At 42.4% G+C, this 16,510-nt stretch overlaps 1 protein-coding gene across 2 annotated transcripts; it reads left to right on the forward strand.

Annotated features, from left to right (window-relative positions):
- Nucleotides 1-6,454: 6,454 nt before the first annotated feature.
- RAP2B (RAP2B, member of RAS oncogene family) lies at nt 6,455-14,248 on the forward strand. 2 transcript variants are annotated; one of them, XM_056564988.1, is made up of 2 exons: nt 6,455-6,473; nt 12,686-14,248. In XM_056564988.1, exons 1-2 carry the CDS (start codon nt 6,455-6,457, stop codon nt 13,219-13,221), a joined length of 555 nt encoding a protein of 184 aa, XP_056420963.1. In that variant the 3' UTR covers nt 13,222-14,248. The 2 variants fall into 2 exon arrangements, with proteins under 2 accessions (XP_056420963.1, XP_056420962.1); XM_056564987.1 differs by lacking the exon at nt 6,455-6,473 and having other exon boundaries at nt 12,280-14,248.
- The last annotated feature ends 2,262 nt before the right edge of the window (nt 14,249-16,510 follow it).

The following is a 16,510-nucleotide window of genomic DNA, read 5'->3' on the forward strand; positions in this document are numbered from 1 at the left end:
ACAACAGGGAGAGAAAACATAGGGAAAAGGGAAAATCTGGTTGCAGTTAATTTCCTTTTAACTACAGTACAAGGAGAACAAAGGAAGTTTTTGAAAGTCAACAGACCCCCAATAGCTGATGAATGATGTTGTCAAAACACCTAATGAAGATCAGTGGGTTTTGCTCATGTTAGGGTGTCGTTACATATACCCGGTGATCTGGCTCAGTACTGAGCCGGATCTTTTGCCACAGTTGATGCCAAAACTTATGGCAAAGTGCATTAGTTGTGGTATGGTCTGGTGCTAAGATATTTCAAAAGGCTGGGTAACACTGCATTCCCCCATCTGTTGGTTCAAGGGATCCGATTATTCTGAAGTGTTCTATTTTATGGGATCAGTTTAATGATCAGTTTGATCAAAAACTGAGCCAGATTGCCGACATATGTAACAGCACCCCTAGTCTGATGTGTATGGCCACATTTAGGCCATTTTCACACTTATTGTTAGCTGTTTGTTTTTCCTAGAGTTTCTATTGATCTTTGATGGACAAAATATATAGAGGTATAATACTTTTATGTCCTAAAAATAAGAGAGATCAGACAGACTTAACCATCATGACAAAACTGATCTCAGAGGATCAAAAGATTCATCATGGATCCTGTAAAACCTGAATCCGCAATACAGATTGAGCAGTGTAAATTAGTATAGTGTTATGGTGGATTGCTCAGGATAACATGGCTGCATGCATGTACATTTATAACGTGCTGATTCACTCACAAAATAATAATAATAATAATTTATGACTAGAAACAACTGTAAAATATTCTTTGCTTCTACTCTTTAGATTCATCCCTAAAAGGCTACAGGTTCTTTCACAACTGATAAGCATTAGCAAAATTGTTACAATAATAAGAATTTTATTTTTTTATTAAATAGATTTTTTTTATCTTTATTATTTTTATGGTTTTTAATATAGTATAAAAACATGCTAAATATTTTATCATATTTATCATATTTAGACTGTTCAAAGCAGTCCAGGGTGATCACATTTTATAAATACCTTAAAAGTTATTATATATAATTTATTATATTTTCATGGGTGTTTCTGGTTGTTCAGAAATAGCACCTATAAATTTAACAGGCAAAACATCTTTGAAGGCGTTGTACGTATAGTACTATTAGTATGATCCATTTAATGGTTGAATATAAAAAGCAACCTAGAATCAGAATTTAAATTAAATGTAATCTTGGCCAAGAAACCCAACCCCTCTTAAAATGTCAAACAGAATATCCTGTTATTATGAAAATAAAGGGAACACTTAAACAACACAATGTAACTCCAAGTCAATCCCACTTCTGTGAAATCACACTGTCCACTCAGGAAGCAACACTGATTGACAATCAATTTCACATGCTGTTGTGCAAATGGAACAGACAATAGGTGGAAATTATAGGCAATTAGCAAGACACCCCCAATAAAGGTGTGGTTCTGCAGGTGGTGACCACAGACCACTTCTCAGTTCCTATGCTTCTTGGCCGATGTTCTGGTCACTTTTGAATGATGGCAGTGCTTTCACTCTAGTGGTAGCATGAGACGGAGTCTACAACCCACACAAGTGGCTCAGGTAGTGCAGCTCATCCAGGATGGCACATCAATGTGAGCCGTGGTAAAAAGGTTTGCTGTGTTTGTCAGCGTAGTGTCCAGAGCATGGAGGCACTACCAGGAGACAGGCCAGAACATCAGGAGACGTGGAGGAGGCTGTAGGAGGGCAACAACACAGCAGCAGGACCGTTACCTCCACCTTTGTGCAAGGAGGAGCAGGAGGAGCACTGCCAGAGCCCTGCAAAATGACCTCCAGCAGGCCACAAATGTACATGTGTACTCTCAAATGTGTTTGAGAACACCAAGATTGGCAAATTTGCCACTGGCGCCTTGTGCTCTTCACAGATATAAGCAGGTTCACACTGAGCACATGTGACAGAGGTGACAGAGTCTGGAGACGCCGTGGAGAACGTTCTGCTGCCTGCAACATCCTCCAGCATGACCGGTTTGCCAGTGGGTCAGTAAGGGTGTGGGGTGGCATTTCCTTTGGGGGGGGCAGAACAGCCCTCCATGTGCTTGCCAGAGGTAGTCTGACTGCCATTAGGTACTGAGATGAGATCCTCAGACCCCTTGTGAGACCATATGCTGGTGCGGTTGGCCCTGGGTTCCTCCTAATGCAAGACAATGCTAGACCTCATGTGGCTGGAGTGTGTCTGCAGTTCCTGCAAGAGGAAGGCATTGATGCTATGGACTGACCCGCCCATTCCCCAGACCTGAATCCGATTGAGCACATTTGGGACATCATGTCTCGCTCCATCCACCAACACCACTTTGCACCACAGACTGTCCAGGAGCCACCTCATCAGGAGCATGCCCAGGCATTGTAGGAAGGTCATATGGGCACGTGGAGTCCACACACACTACTGAGCCTCATTTTGACTTGTTTTAAGGACATTACATCAAAGTTGGATCAGCCTATAGTGTGGTTTTCCACTTTGATTTTGAGTGTGACTCCATATCCAGACCTCCATGGGTTGATAAATTTGATTTCCATTGATAACAACGATAATTTTTGTGTGATTTTGTTGTCAGCACATTCAACTATGTAAAGACGAAAGTATTTCATACGATTAGTTCATTCATTCAGATCTAGGATGTGTTATCTTAGTGTTCCCTTTATTTTTTTGAGCAGTGTATGTTCCCTACCATCACAACAAGTTTAATTTTATTACTTGTATTTATTGACCTATGAATAGTCATGTAGGTATAGGGTACTGTATGCTGCAGCTGTCCGGTATTCTCCAGAAAAAGGAACCTGGCAGCAGGTCAGTGCTGAAAACTAACTTATCAAATGCCAGATAGAAGGGATTGTACTATACTTCGATGTCTGTATTACAGCCACAAGTCCAGTTCTGACTACATGACCTGAACTGAAAGCATCATAGGAATTTATAATGCTGTCAGTTTCCTTAGACCTGTGGTCAGGCCAGGACTTGTGACTGTAAATGGATGCCGAAATGCAGCTGTATAATGCTCGTCCTTAAAGAGAATCTGACAGCTGGTTCACCCACATTAAACCTGGGATACTGAGTTATAGTGCAAGTGAAGAGCTATAAAATGAGGATTCACTTACTTAAATTAGTTGGTTAGGTGCTGCGTAGAAAATAGATTCATTGCCATTGCGCCCTCAGTTCACCTTCCCCCAACTCTCACTTCCTAGTGACGTAAGATTGAAGAATTTGAATAATCAAGCTGGGGGCGGGCCAGGGAGTAAATATGAATGAGGCAGGGGAGCTCAGTCAGCGGGCTCCCTGTCTCCGATGCACGGTGACGCATTAGGAATAAAATAATTTTCTATCACAATGCAGCACCTAACCAGTGGACTTATTTTACAGCTCTTCCTCTGCATTATAATGCAATATACTGGGTTTAGCGCAAGAGAACGAGCAGTACAATTCTATTTAACCCCTTAAGGATCCGGGGTTTTTCCGTTTTTGCATTTTCGTTTTTTCCTCCTTACCTTTAAAAAATCATAACTCTTTCAATTTTGCACATAAAAATCCATATGATGGCTTATTTTTTTGCACCACCAATTCTACTTTGTAAGGACGTCAGTCATTTTACCCAAAAATCTGTGGCAAAGCAGAAAAAAAATTCATTGTGAGACAAAATTGAAAAAAAAAAAAACACCACTTTGTAAATTTTGGGGGCTTCCGTTTCTACTCAGTAAATTTTCGGAAAAAATTGCACCTTCTCTCTATTCTGTAGGTCCATACGATTAAAATGATACCCTTCTTGTATAGGTTTGATTTTGTCGGACTTCTGGAAAAAATCATAACTACATGCAGGAAAATGTATACGTTTAAAATTGTCATCTTCTGACCCCTATAATTCTTTTTATTTTTATGCATATGGGGTGGTATGAGGGCTCATTTTTTGCGCCATGATCTGAAGTTTATAGTGGTACCATTTTTACATTGCTAGGGCTTATTGATCATTTCATTTTTTCATGATATAAAAAGTGACCAAAAATGCACTATTTTGGACTTTGGAATTTTTTGGCATGTACGCCATTGACCATGCGGTTTAATTAACAATATATTTTTATTAATCGGACATTTCCGCACGCGGCGATATCACATTTATTTATTTTTATTTACACAGTTTTGTTTTTTTTTTTAAACGGGAAAAGGGGGGGGGTGATTCAAACTTTTATTATGGAAGGGGTTAAATGATCTTTATTCACTTTTTTTTTGCAGTGTTATAGCTCCCATAGGGACCTATAACACTGCACACACTGATCTTTTACATTGTTCAATGGTTTCTCATAGGAAACCATTGATCAATGATTCTGCCGCTTGACTGCTCATGCCTGATCTCAGGCACTGAGCAGTCATTCGGCGATCAGACAGCATGGAGGCAGGTAGGGATCCTCCGGCTGTCTTGTAAGCTGTTCGGGATGCCGCGATTATGCCGCGGTGATCCCGAACAGCTCCCTGAGCTAACCGGCAGTGATTTAGTTTCACTTTAGACGCGGCGTTCAACTTTGAAAGGTTAATAGCGCGCGGCACCACGATCCATGCCGCGCGCTATAAGCCATGGGTCCCGGCCGTTGTTAGACAACGGCCGGGCCCGACCCGCTATGACGCAGGTACGCCCTGGGTCCTTAACAGGTTAAAGGGATTTTTCCATTAGGATATTTCATCACTTTTAGTCCCCTTTCAAACTACACAATTCTCAGTTTTTAAACATCCGTACGAAGTCCTGTCTGAAAATCAGCTGAAAATAACAGTTACAAAATCCTATACGGCCGTTAGAAAATCCCATTATAGTCTATGGGATTTTTCTAATAGCCGTTTTAACCCGTTGTTAATAATGAACGTTATTTTTTGATGGAAGATAGTAACGGGAGAAATAGTTCATTAAAGGGGTACTCCGGTGAAAACCCTTTTTCTTTTAAATCAACTGGTGGCAGAAAGTTAAACATATTTGTAAATTACTTCTATAAAAAAATCTTAATCCTTCCTGTACTTATTAGCTTCTGAATACTACAGAGGAAATTCTTTTCTTTTTGGAATGCTCTCTGATGACATCACGAGCACAGTTCTCTCTGCTGACGTTATAATAATAAGAATAACGCTTTATTTAATGTTGTCCTTAGTAGGATTTGAACCCAAGTCCCCAGCACTGTAAGGCAGCAGTGCTAACCACTGAGCCACCATGCTGCCCTTAGCATACAATTGCTATGCACTGGTTGATAAAATGGACAGAGATGCCAGCAGAGAGCACTGTGCTCGTGATGTCATCAGTGTTCCAAAAAGAAAGGAATTTCCTCTATAGCATTCAGCAGCTAATAAGTACTGGAAGGATTAAGATTTTTTTAATAGAAGTAATTTACAAATATGTTTAACTTTCTGCCACGAGTTGATTTAAAAGAAAAAAGGTTTTCACCGGAGTACCCCTTTAACTATTTTTCCCGTTGCTATCTTCCGTCACAAAATAACGGCCGTTATTAATAAAAGGCTATAATGGGTTAAAACGACTACTAGAAAAATCCCATAGACTATAATGGGATTTTCTAACGGCCGTATAGGATTTTGTAAAGGCCAGACGAAGTACGTAACCCGTGCGAAACAGCGGCTGCTGTCACCTTCCACATACACCCCCCCCCCCCCCCCTACTGTGTCCCTCCCCTCTGTTTGTGCTATGTGAGTATTGTCTTTAATAAAGAAGAGTGAGAAGCACCGGTGAGTTGTCGACTACTTTCATCTTTCATATTTTTGCTGATCTACACAGTGCCCAGCCAGAGCACCACCGCTACTCTACACGCAACCTCCAGCTAGTCATCTGCACACCTAGATCCCCCTATACAGCGAGAGGCAGTGCCGGTCAGATCTTTCTTCTTTTTTGTTTTGTATAGAATTTGGTTACTGCCGTTTTCAGCTGAACTTCGTACGGATGTTTAAATATGGAGAATTTTGAAGTGTGAAAGAAGCCTTAGATCAACATTTAACAAGCTGAGCAGGGTTCTAAACCACAGCCCAAAGCATTTACCGTATTTTTACCGTATAAGACGCACTTTTTCTTCCCTAAAACTGGGGGGAAAAAGTTGGTGCGTCTTATACGGTGAATACACCCCTATCGCGGCGGTCCCTGCGGCCATCAATGGCCGGAACCCGCGGCTAATACAGGACATCACCGATCGTGGTTATGCCCTGTATTAACTCTTCAGACGCGGCGATCAAAGCTGACCGCCGCGTCTGAAGCGAAAGTGACACTAACCCGGCTGTTCAGTCGGGCTGTTCGGGACCGCCGCAATTTCACCGCGGCGGTCCCGAACAGCCCGACTGAATAGCCGGGTTAGTGCTTACAGGACACCGGGGGGGACCTTACCTGCCTCCTCGGTGTCTTCTCCGTTCAGGGATCCTCTGTATGGGCGGCGCTCTCCTCCGTCGTCATCACGTCGTCGCGTACGTGCGTCGGCGTGCGTAACGACATGATGATGGCGACGGAGAGCGAGGATACCCGGCCGGCAGCAGAGACGTTCAGCAGCAGGCCGGCAGCAGAGACGTTCAGCAGCAGGCCGGCAGCAGAGCGACAGGAACCCGGCGACAGCGATGGAGCGACATCCAGGGCAGCAGTGATAGGTCCGGAGCGGCGGGGACACGTGAGTATTACCTCCTATGCAGTGGTCTTCAATCTGCGGACCTACAGATGTTGCAAAACTACAACTCCCAGCATGCCCGGACAGCCAATGGCTGTCCGGGCATGCTGGGAGTTGTAGTTTTGCAACATCTGGAGGTCCGCAGGTTGAAGACCACTATTGGGTTCAAAATCTTTAATTTTTTAGATTTTGCACCTAAAAATAGGGTGCGTCTTATACGCCGGTGCGTCCTATAGGGCGAAAAATACGGTATGTGCCTTTCTATATTTCTATAAGGCCAAACTTATGCCACAGAATCCCGACTTAACTTACCACATCTCTGCAGTTTACGTCCCCTGATGAGCCCAATTGAATATGGTTTGTTTCAATATACTGGGGCTGTTTGATTGGAAACGCTCAGGTCTTTTGTAAAATGATTTCTTATGGATGTCGGGGCCAAAAAGACTGATTTAGGAGTATTAGGTCACATAATTGGTGTGTGTCTAGTTGGACTACTTTTTTTTTTTGTTTTGTTTTTTGTTTGTCTTTGTTGTTTAAACAAGTGCTATAGTATATATATGGTTACATAACACTAAGGGGTACCCCTGTATAGGCACTAGGGTTATATAGGAGGAGTCAGGTTCCAGAGCAGGGCTACCCCTTTTAGGGATATTACTGTACCTAGGCTTAGGGCTTGGTGTATATTGCATGGTGGGGAAAGTTTCCTTTCACATGGATCTATTATTGGGAAAATGAGCATTCCATGGAATACTTACTCCAAAATAATGTAAGAGGGACAGCAAAAGAACAAACACTTGTTTGTGAGCCTATCACATATGTGACCATATATATTATCACTATAGGCTGTAAATCTCCTGTCAATGATGAATTTAAAGGGGTACTCCAGTGGAAAACCTTTTTTTTTATTATTATTATTTTTTTTTTATGAACTGGTGCCAGAAAGTTAAACAGATTTGTAAATTGCTTCTATTAAAAAAATCATTATCCATCCAGTACTTATTAGCAGCTGTATGCTACAGAGGAAATTCTTTGCTTTATGAATTCCTTTTTTTGTCTTGTCCACAGTGCTCTCTGCTGACACCTCTGTCCGTGTCAGGAACTGGCTAGAACATCATAGGTTTGCTATGGGGATTTTTCTCCTGCTCTGGACAGTTCCTCATATGGGCATCAGGTGTCAGCAGAGAGCACTGTGGACAAGACAAAAAAGAAATTCAAAAAGAAAAGAATCTTCTAAAAAGTACTAGAAGGATTAAGATTTTTTAATAGAAGTCATTTAGAAATCTGTTTAACTTTCTGGCACCAGTTGATTTAAAAAAAAAAAAAAAAATCAACTGGTGCCAGAAAGTTAAACAGATTTGTAAATTACTTCTATTAAAAAAAAATCTTAATCCTTCCAGTACTTATTAGCTGCTAAATACTACAGAAGAAATTATTTTCCTTTTGTTACACAGAGCTCTCTGCTGACATCACGAGCACAGTGCTCTCTGCTGACATCTCTGTCCATTTTAAAGGGGTACTCCGGCCCTGAGAAATCTTATCCCCTATCCAAAGGATAGGGGATAAGATGTCTCACTGCGGGGGTCCCGCCACTGGGGACCCCAGCAATCTTGTGTTCGTCGCCCACCTGTTTGAGCTGCACGCCACGGTGCCAGCTCACAAACACCACGGGGCCGGAGTATCGCTATGCAAGTCTATGGTAGGGGGCGTGATGGCCCCATAGTCGCAACCCGGCAGTTTGTGAGCTGGCACCGCGGTGTGCAGCTCAAACAGGTGGGTGGCAAATACACGATTGCGGGGGTCCCCAGCGGTGGGACCCCCGCGGTGAGACATCTTATCCCCTATCCTTTAGATAGGGGATAAGATGTCTCAGGGCCGGAGTACCCCTTTAAGAACTGTCCAGAGTAGGAGAAGATTCCCATAGAAAACATATGCTGCTCTGGACAGTTCCTAAAATGGACAGAGATGTCAGCAGAGAACACTGTGGTCATGATGTCAGCAGAGAGCTCTGTGTTCCAAAAAGAAAATAATTTCCTTTGTAGTATTCAGCAGCTAATAAGTACTGGGAGGATTAAGATTTTTTTAATATTTACAATTTACAAATCTGTTTACATTTCTGGCACCAGATGATTTTTTTTAAAAGTTTTCCACCAGAGTACCCTTTTAAGGCTGTCTGGGCATGCTGGAAATTATAGATCGACAATATTGACAGGAATCTATTTCAGTATTTCCCAACCAGGGTGCCTCCAGCTGTTGCTAAACTACAACTCCAAGCAGGCCCAGACAGCCGAAGGCTGTCTGGGCCTGCTGGGAATTGTAGTTTTGCAACAGCTGGAGGCACCCAGGTTGGGAAACGCAAATTTATTGAGTTGTCAGTCACTTATTCTAACCCAGAGAAGGGCGATTTAACGTGTCACTTTTGTACCCCAGTCTAATATTTTAGATGACTTTTTTGGTTATAGTTGACAATGTTCATGAATACAACATCCGCAGTGGTGTCACTCAGATTTCCTATAGTTTTTAATGAAAATTCTGCTTATTTGTATGGAGGAGCAGCAACTTTTTAAAGGGGTACTCCGGTGGAAAACGTATTTTTAAAAAATCAACTGGTGCCAGAAAGTTAAACAGATGTGTAAATTACTTCTATTATAAAAAAAAATAAAAATAATAGTTCTTCCAGTACTTATTAGCTGCTGAATGCTACAGAGGAAATTCTTTTCTTTTTGGAACACAGAGCTCTCTGCTGACATTCCGAGCACAGTACTCTCTGCTGACATCTCTGTCCATTTTAGGAACTGTACAAAGTAGGAGAAAATCCCCATAGCAAACATGTGCTGCTCTGGACAGTTCCTAAAATGGACAGAGATGTCAGCAGAGAGCACTGTGTTCCAAAAAGAAAATAATTTTCTCTGTAGTATTCAGCAGCTAATAAGTACTTGAAGGATTAAGATTTTTAATAGAAGTAATTTACAAATCTGTTTCTGGCACCAGTTGATTGAAAATAAATAGTTTTCCACCGGAGTACCCCTTTAAGAAGGCAGCATTGTCATTCTGGTTTGTAGGAAAGATGGGTGGTTACCTTGTGCAATCGTGTTGGTCACACATCTTTCCTATAGTCCTGAATAAAAATAATTTTTATTTGTATGGAGGAACAGCAACTATTTAAGAAGGCTGTATTGCCATTCAGATTTCTAGGAGAGCTGGGTGAATACTTTTTGCATTTACACAGCTTTCCTGTAGTTCTGAAAGAAAATTCAAATATTTTGCGTAGTACACGGGCAACTATTAAATTAGGCGGTGTTGCCATTCAAGTTTCTAGGAAAGCTGGGTGACTACTTGGTGCAATCATATTGGTCATACAGCTTTCATATAGTCCCTAAATTAAAATTAAGTTTATTTGTGTAGAGAAGGAGCATCTAACTAGGTAGAATTGCCATTCCAGTTTCTAGGAAAGCCTGGTGAGCACCTTGTCACACAACTTTCCTATAGTCCTGAATAAAAATTCAGTTTGTTTGTATAGGGGAGCAGCAACTATTTAAGAAGGCTGTATTGCCATTCCATTCAGACTTCTAGAAAAGTTGGGTGACTATTTTATGCAATTACACAGATTCTTGTAGTCCTGAATTAAAATTTAGATTGCATGTCTATTTGAGTAGGTAATATTGCCATTCAGGTTTCTAGGAAAGCCTGATGACTACCTTGTACAATCTCATTGGTCACACAGCTTTTCTGTAGACCTGAATTAAAATTCCTATTTTTATAGAGGATGAGGATTTTCTATTTGACTAGGCAGTATTGCCATTCAGTTTTCTAGGAAAGCCTGGTGACTACTTTGTGCAATCATATTGGCCACACGGCTTTCCCGTAGTCCTGAATGAAAATTCATATTTTAAAGAGGATGAGGATTTTCTATTTGATTAGGCCGCATTGCCATTCAGGTTTCTTGGAAAGCTGGGTGACTCCTTTGTGCAATCATCTTGGTCACACAGCTTTCATATAGTCCTGAATGAAAATTGAGTTTATTTGTATAGATACTAAGCAACTATTTAACTTGGCAGCATTGCCATTCAGGTTTATAGGAAAGCTGGGTGATAAAACTTGTATTTGTACAGAGCAGTGTTTCCCAACCAGGGTGCTTCCAGCTGTTGCAAAACCACAACTCCCAGCATGCCCGGACAGCCTTTGGCTGTCCGGGCATGCTGGGAGTTGTAGTTTTGCAACAGCTGGAGGCACCCTGGTTGGGAAACAATGGTATAGAAGATAAACAGTGACTATCCAACTAGGCAGTATAAACATGTTGGGTTCTTGAAGAGCTGAGTGACTACTTGGTGCAATCATGTTGCTCACACAGCTTTCATATAGTCCTGAATGAAAATTGAGTTTATTTGTATAGATACTAAGCAACTATTTAACTTGGCAGCATTGCCATTCAGGTTTATAGAAAAGATGGGTGATTATTTCATATAATTACACAGCTTTCCTGTAGTCCTAAATAGAAATACAGATTAATTAGATAGAAGAGGAGTGTCTATTGTCATTCAGGTTTCTAGGAAAGCTTTGTGACTACCTAGTGCAGTCATGTTGGTCACACAGCTTTCATATAGTCCTGAATGAAAATTGAGTTTATTTGTATAGATACTGAGCAACTATTTAACTTGGCAGCATTGCCATTCAGGTTTATAGGAAAGCTGGGTGATAATCTTATGCTATTGCACAGCTTTACTGTAGTCCTAAATAGAAATTCAGATTAATTGGATAGAAGAGAAGGAGTGTCTATTGTCATTCAGGTTTCTGGGAAAGCTTTGTGACTATCTAGTGCAGTCATGTTGGTCACACAGCTTTCATATAGTCCTGAATGAAAATTGTTTATTTGTATAGACACTGAGCAACTATTTAACCTGGCAGAATTGCCATTCAGGTTTATAGGAAAGCTGGGTGATAATCTTATGCGATTAAACAGCTTTCCTGTAGTCCTTAATAGAAATTCAGATTAATTGAATAGAAGAAAAGGAGTGTCTATTGTCATTCAGGCTTCTAGGTAAGCTTTGTGACTATCTTGTGCAGTCATGTTGGTCACACAGCTTTCCTGTAGTCCTATATAGAAATTCAGATTAATTGAATAGAAGAAAAGGAGTGTCTATTGTCATTCAGGCTTCTGGGAAAGCTTTGTGACTACCTTGTGCAGTCATGTTGGTCACACAGCTTTCCTGTAGTCTTCAATAAAAACTCATAATTGTATAGAGCAGTGTTTCCCAACCAGGGTGCTTCCAGCTGTTGCAAAACTACAACTCCCAGCATGCCCGGACAGCCTTTGGCTGTCCGGGCATGCTGGGAGTTGTAGTTTTGCAACAGCTGGAGGCCCCCTGGTTGGGAAACAATGGTATAGAAGATAAACAGTGACTATCCAACTAGGCAGTATAAACATTTTGGGTTTTTGAAGAGCTGAGTGACTACTTGGTGCAATCATGTTGCTCACCCAACTTTCCTAGGAGCAGATAAATAACTTGATAAAACTACTGGACTTTTCCCCTTCGTAACATGGTACAATGCAATATCAGGAGGCGATTATTGGGAGGAAAGGTGATTCATGTGAGGGATTTGTGAGCAGAAACTCCATGTAACGATCCCACCAATCACAGGCCGCGCTCTGCCAGCCAATGGCCAATGACTCATGCCTGACTAATGAGAAGACTTTCTCTGCAGCTAATGAGACGAGCCAATCAGCGGGCGGCTCTCCTGACTGACAGGCCGAGCGGCCAATGAATGCAAAGTAGCTACAAAATGCAAGTGTAATTCAAGCTAAGTAGAGTGTGGGCTGCTGCTGCCTCAGAGAGGGAATGGAGAGCAGCAGGGCAGCGTAGGAGAGAGCTGCGGGCTGACACCACTCCGGAGCCCGGGCTTCTTTGTTGCACGTGGAGCTGATGAAGTAGTGAGGGCTGCTGCGCCTCTCCTCTCCCTCCAGCCTAGCGGCAGACAGCGAGAAGCCATGAGAGAATACAAAGTAGTTGTGCTGGGCTCAGGCGGGGTGGGGAAATCTGCCCTCACTGTCCAGTTCGTCACAGGCTCCTTCATAGAGAAATATGACCCGACCATTGAGGACTTCTACAGGAAGGAGATCGAGGTGGACTCGTCCCCCTCAGTCCTGGAGATCCTGGACACTGCAGGGACCGAGCAGTTCGCTTCCATGAGAGACCTGTACATCAAGAATGGACAAGGCTTTATCCTGGTCTACAGCCTGGTCAACCAGCAGAGCTTCCAGGACATCAAACCCATGAGGGACCAGATCATCAGGGTCAAGAGGTATGAGAGAGTGCCCATGATCCTGGTGGGAAACAAGGTGGACCTGGAGGGGGAGAGGGAAGTGTCCTATGGGGAAGGCAAAGCCCTGGCCGATGACTGGAACTGTCCTTTCATGGAAACTTCTGCCAAAAACAAAGCCTCTGTGGACGAACTCTTCGCGGAGATAGTCCGGCAGATGAACTACGCCTCCCAGCCCAATGGGGACGACCAGTGCTGCTCCTCCTGTGTCATCCTCTGAGGGGGCCCTGGGTTACAATGCGCTCGATCACTTGGGGACTTCCAGCTCTGAAGGGAAGGATCCTGCTGAGATGTCACCATCATGGGCACTGGGCTCTGCAGAGGAAAGAAGACAAAGTTTAGCAGATGGCACGGTGCCCGGGCCGATCAGGAGTGATGGGACTGTCATTTCACAGAAGTTCTATGCAAAGTGGGATTATTGTTACAGAGTATCCATTCATAAGTATTGCACATCTACAATGATGCCAACTCAGTGTGGGTAGCATGGGGTGCAGCCCTGCTGGTGGGCATGAGAGGGGGAAATCTATTTTGTTTACTTGCTGTCTAAAATGGGAATTTGGGAAGATTTTGTTTTTAACATTATTTTTTTTTAATCAGCTGTGAAAAAATGTTACTTTTTTTTTGTTTCCATTTTTGTTTCATTTTTATGTCGTCAGGCGCTGGCAATAACTGACTTTTGATGCCCAGCTATGTATTTAATAGATGATGAAATAGTGACATGCGTGTACCAGGGTCACCAGCGCCCTGTGTCCTTAGAGTGCCTTCAAAATTCAGCTGTTCCAGCCGGTGCCAACCTGTGAAATCTCCACAAAATCCCATTATCTCCTATTCTGCAAACTACTTCACAGTTTCCTCTCGGTATTCACACTGAACAAGCGTGGACAAAGGGATCTATTGTCCCTGGAACCTATATCTGAGCCTGTAAATGTCATTTCCATGTCTTGCACATTTTTAAGGGGAGGGGGGGATGGTATTTGGTTAACCATTTTGTGACATGCCAACAAGCGTGTGCACAGAAAGGGTTGCAGTCTTAGGAACTCACTTTCTACTTGGCATGCAATGGTTTTAGCATTGCGCGGAGATCATCTTCTAAAGAGAAAAATGTGATGTACCGGAAGATTAATAACAAGTGTAATTTTATTTCTCGGACATGCTAGGACATGTTTTTTTATTTTATTTTTATTTTGTTTTTTGTTTTTTCCTGTTATGTTTTAAAATATGTTGAATACAGATTCATTGTGACATAACACGATGTGGCTGCTTTCCTTTATTTTCAGGGGGGGGGGGGGGTCTGGGAGTTGGGGTTATTGGAAAGGTGTTCATGAGGTGATGGTGGGTATGTTCCCAGGCCTTGATGTCGTACAATGTGGAGTTACCTACTCCTCCCACTTGGTTTTAGGATGTTTTCTATTGTTTTGTTTACAGTTGTCTCCCAGAGTGTTTGTTTCTTATTCTGCTACATTGTTTCATAATATTCCCATGTAGCAACAGGGCTGGGTTCACACACCACGTTTTTACAATACAGTTCCTGTATCAGGTTTTTGATTAAAAAAACAAAAAAAAAAATAAAAAAAATATTCCTCAAAACCTGACTGGTGTACAAATTTTAATCTGTATACGGTTTGAAAAATGATGTCCGGATGCATCCGTTTTCTAAGAAAGAAAACGTATATGTTTTTAACTTTTCACTCCATTATGAATAAAGTTTCACTTGTTTGATTGAAATTCCAAGGAAAAAAAATTGTTCAAAGTCAAAAACCGTATGGAACCGTACGCACATACTGTTCTGTACAGTTCCCATTGACTCCCATGTTATAAAAATAAAAAAATATATGGTTTAATACTGTTTTTCACCCGTCAAAAACGGTTTGAAAACTGGAAGGAACCGTATGCACATACTGTTCTGTAAGGTTCCCCTTGACTCCCTTGTTTAAAAAAAAAAAAAAAAAATATATATATATATATATATATATATATTAATATATATACGTTTCAATATGTTTTTTTTTCACCCGGACCAAAAACTGTGGTTGGTAGACTATGGTTTTGGGTATGGGAGAAAAACTGAAAAAACCATACAGGTTACAAAACGGACACAACCTGATGCATCTTTCGGCATACGGTTTTCAATGGAGAGTCAATGCATACAGTTTTCAATATGGTTTTTTACGGTTTTCAAATTGAAAAAGTATATGGGAACTGTATTGCAAAAATGTGGCGTGAACCCAGCCTATGTTTGGCATCTGTTACTACTGATGGTTTCTAAACAAGCCACCTAAGGTCATGATTTTTAAGTGACGAAGGCTGTCCGGGTATGCAGGGAGTTGTCGTTTTACAACAGCAGGAGGCACCCTGGTTGGGAAACTCTGCCTTTATAAAGATATCTCAGAAGTCAGGGTTCATCCTATAAAAGCTTTGCCGTTCCAAGAACTTAGGGGTCTCAAAGCCAGAGCTACCAGTCGTGTTAGTATTCTTTACATCTTTTATAGCTGTGTAATACTAGTTCTCTGCATGTCAATTTGCAAACTACAGTTCTTTTCTTCTGAATGTTGCTGGGAGGTGTAGTTTTGCAACAGCTGGAGGCACCCTGGTTGGGAAAAACTGCCTTTTATAGAGACCTTTTGGGTACGTTCACACGAGCGGCCGCCGAAGGACCCTCTGTATTCTATATTCACATGTGCCTGCTCGTAGCGGCAATATGTCGCAACGTGCAGACACACTGAAGCAATGTGCGAGTCGCCGCGCATGCGCGGTGTACTCGCACACGTTGCGGCCGCTCCCCCTGCTCAATGAGCTAGGCACGCGGCGACTCACACATCCTACTGTGTCTGCTTGTAGCGGCGTATTACTGCTCCGAGCAGGCACATGTAAAGGCAGAATACAGAGGGTCCTTCAGCAGCGGATCTGCAGTGTAAAAAATCCGCGGCAAATCCGTGAGTGTGAACGTAACCTTAGGGTACGTTCACACGCGCGGATTTTCAGCGTGGTGAAGGCCCGCTCTATGCTGTGTTTACATGTGCCTGCTCGGAGCATCAATACGCCACTACCAGCAGGCACATTGGATGTGCGAGGAGCAGTATACTCGCAAATCGCGGGAGCTCTCTACCTAGCTCAGAGCAGGAAGAGTGGCCGTGATGTGCGAGTACGCCGCGCACATCGCTGCAGTGTGTCTGCTCGTAGCGGCATATTGCCGCTACCAGCAGGCACATATAAAGCCAGCATAGAGCGGGGCTTTCACCAGCGGATCCGCAGCTAAATACGCTGCAAAAATCTGCACGTGTGAACGTACCTTTAGAGTAGTTTTTATTTACAAGGTTTCATCCTATAAAAGCCTCACTGTTCCAAGAACTATAGCATACTGGGAGTTGTAGTTTTGTAACAGCTGGAGGCACCCTGGTTGGGAAAAAACGCCATTTATAAAGACATCTCAGAGGTTTTCATGTACAGAGTTTCATCCTATAAAAACCTTGCTGTTCCAATAACTTAGGGGTCTCAAAGCCTGAGTGCCC

Source organism: Hyla sarda, chromosome 3 (assembly GCF_029499605.1).
Source record: "Hyla sarda isolate aHylSar1 chromosome 3, aHylSar1.hap1, whole genome shotgun sequence".
Lineage (NCBI taxonomy): Eukaryota > Metazoa > Chordata > Amphibia > Anura > Hylidae > Hyla > Hyla sarda.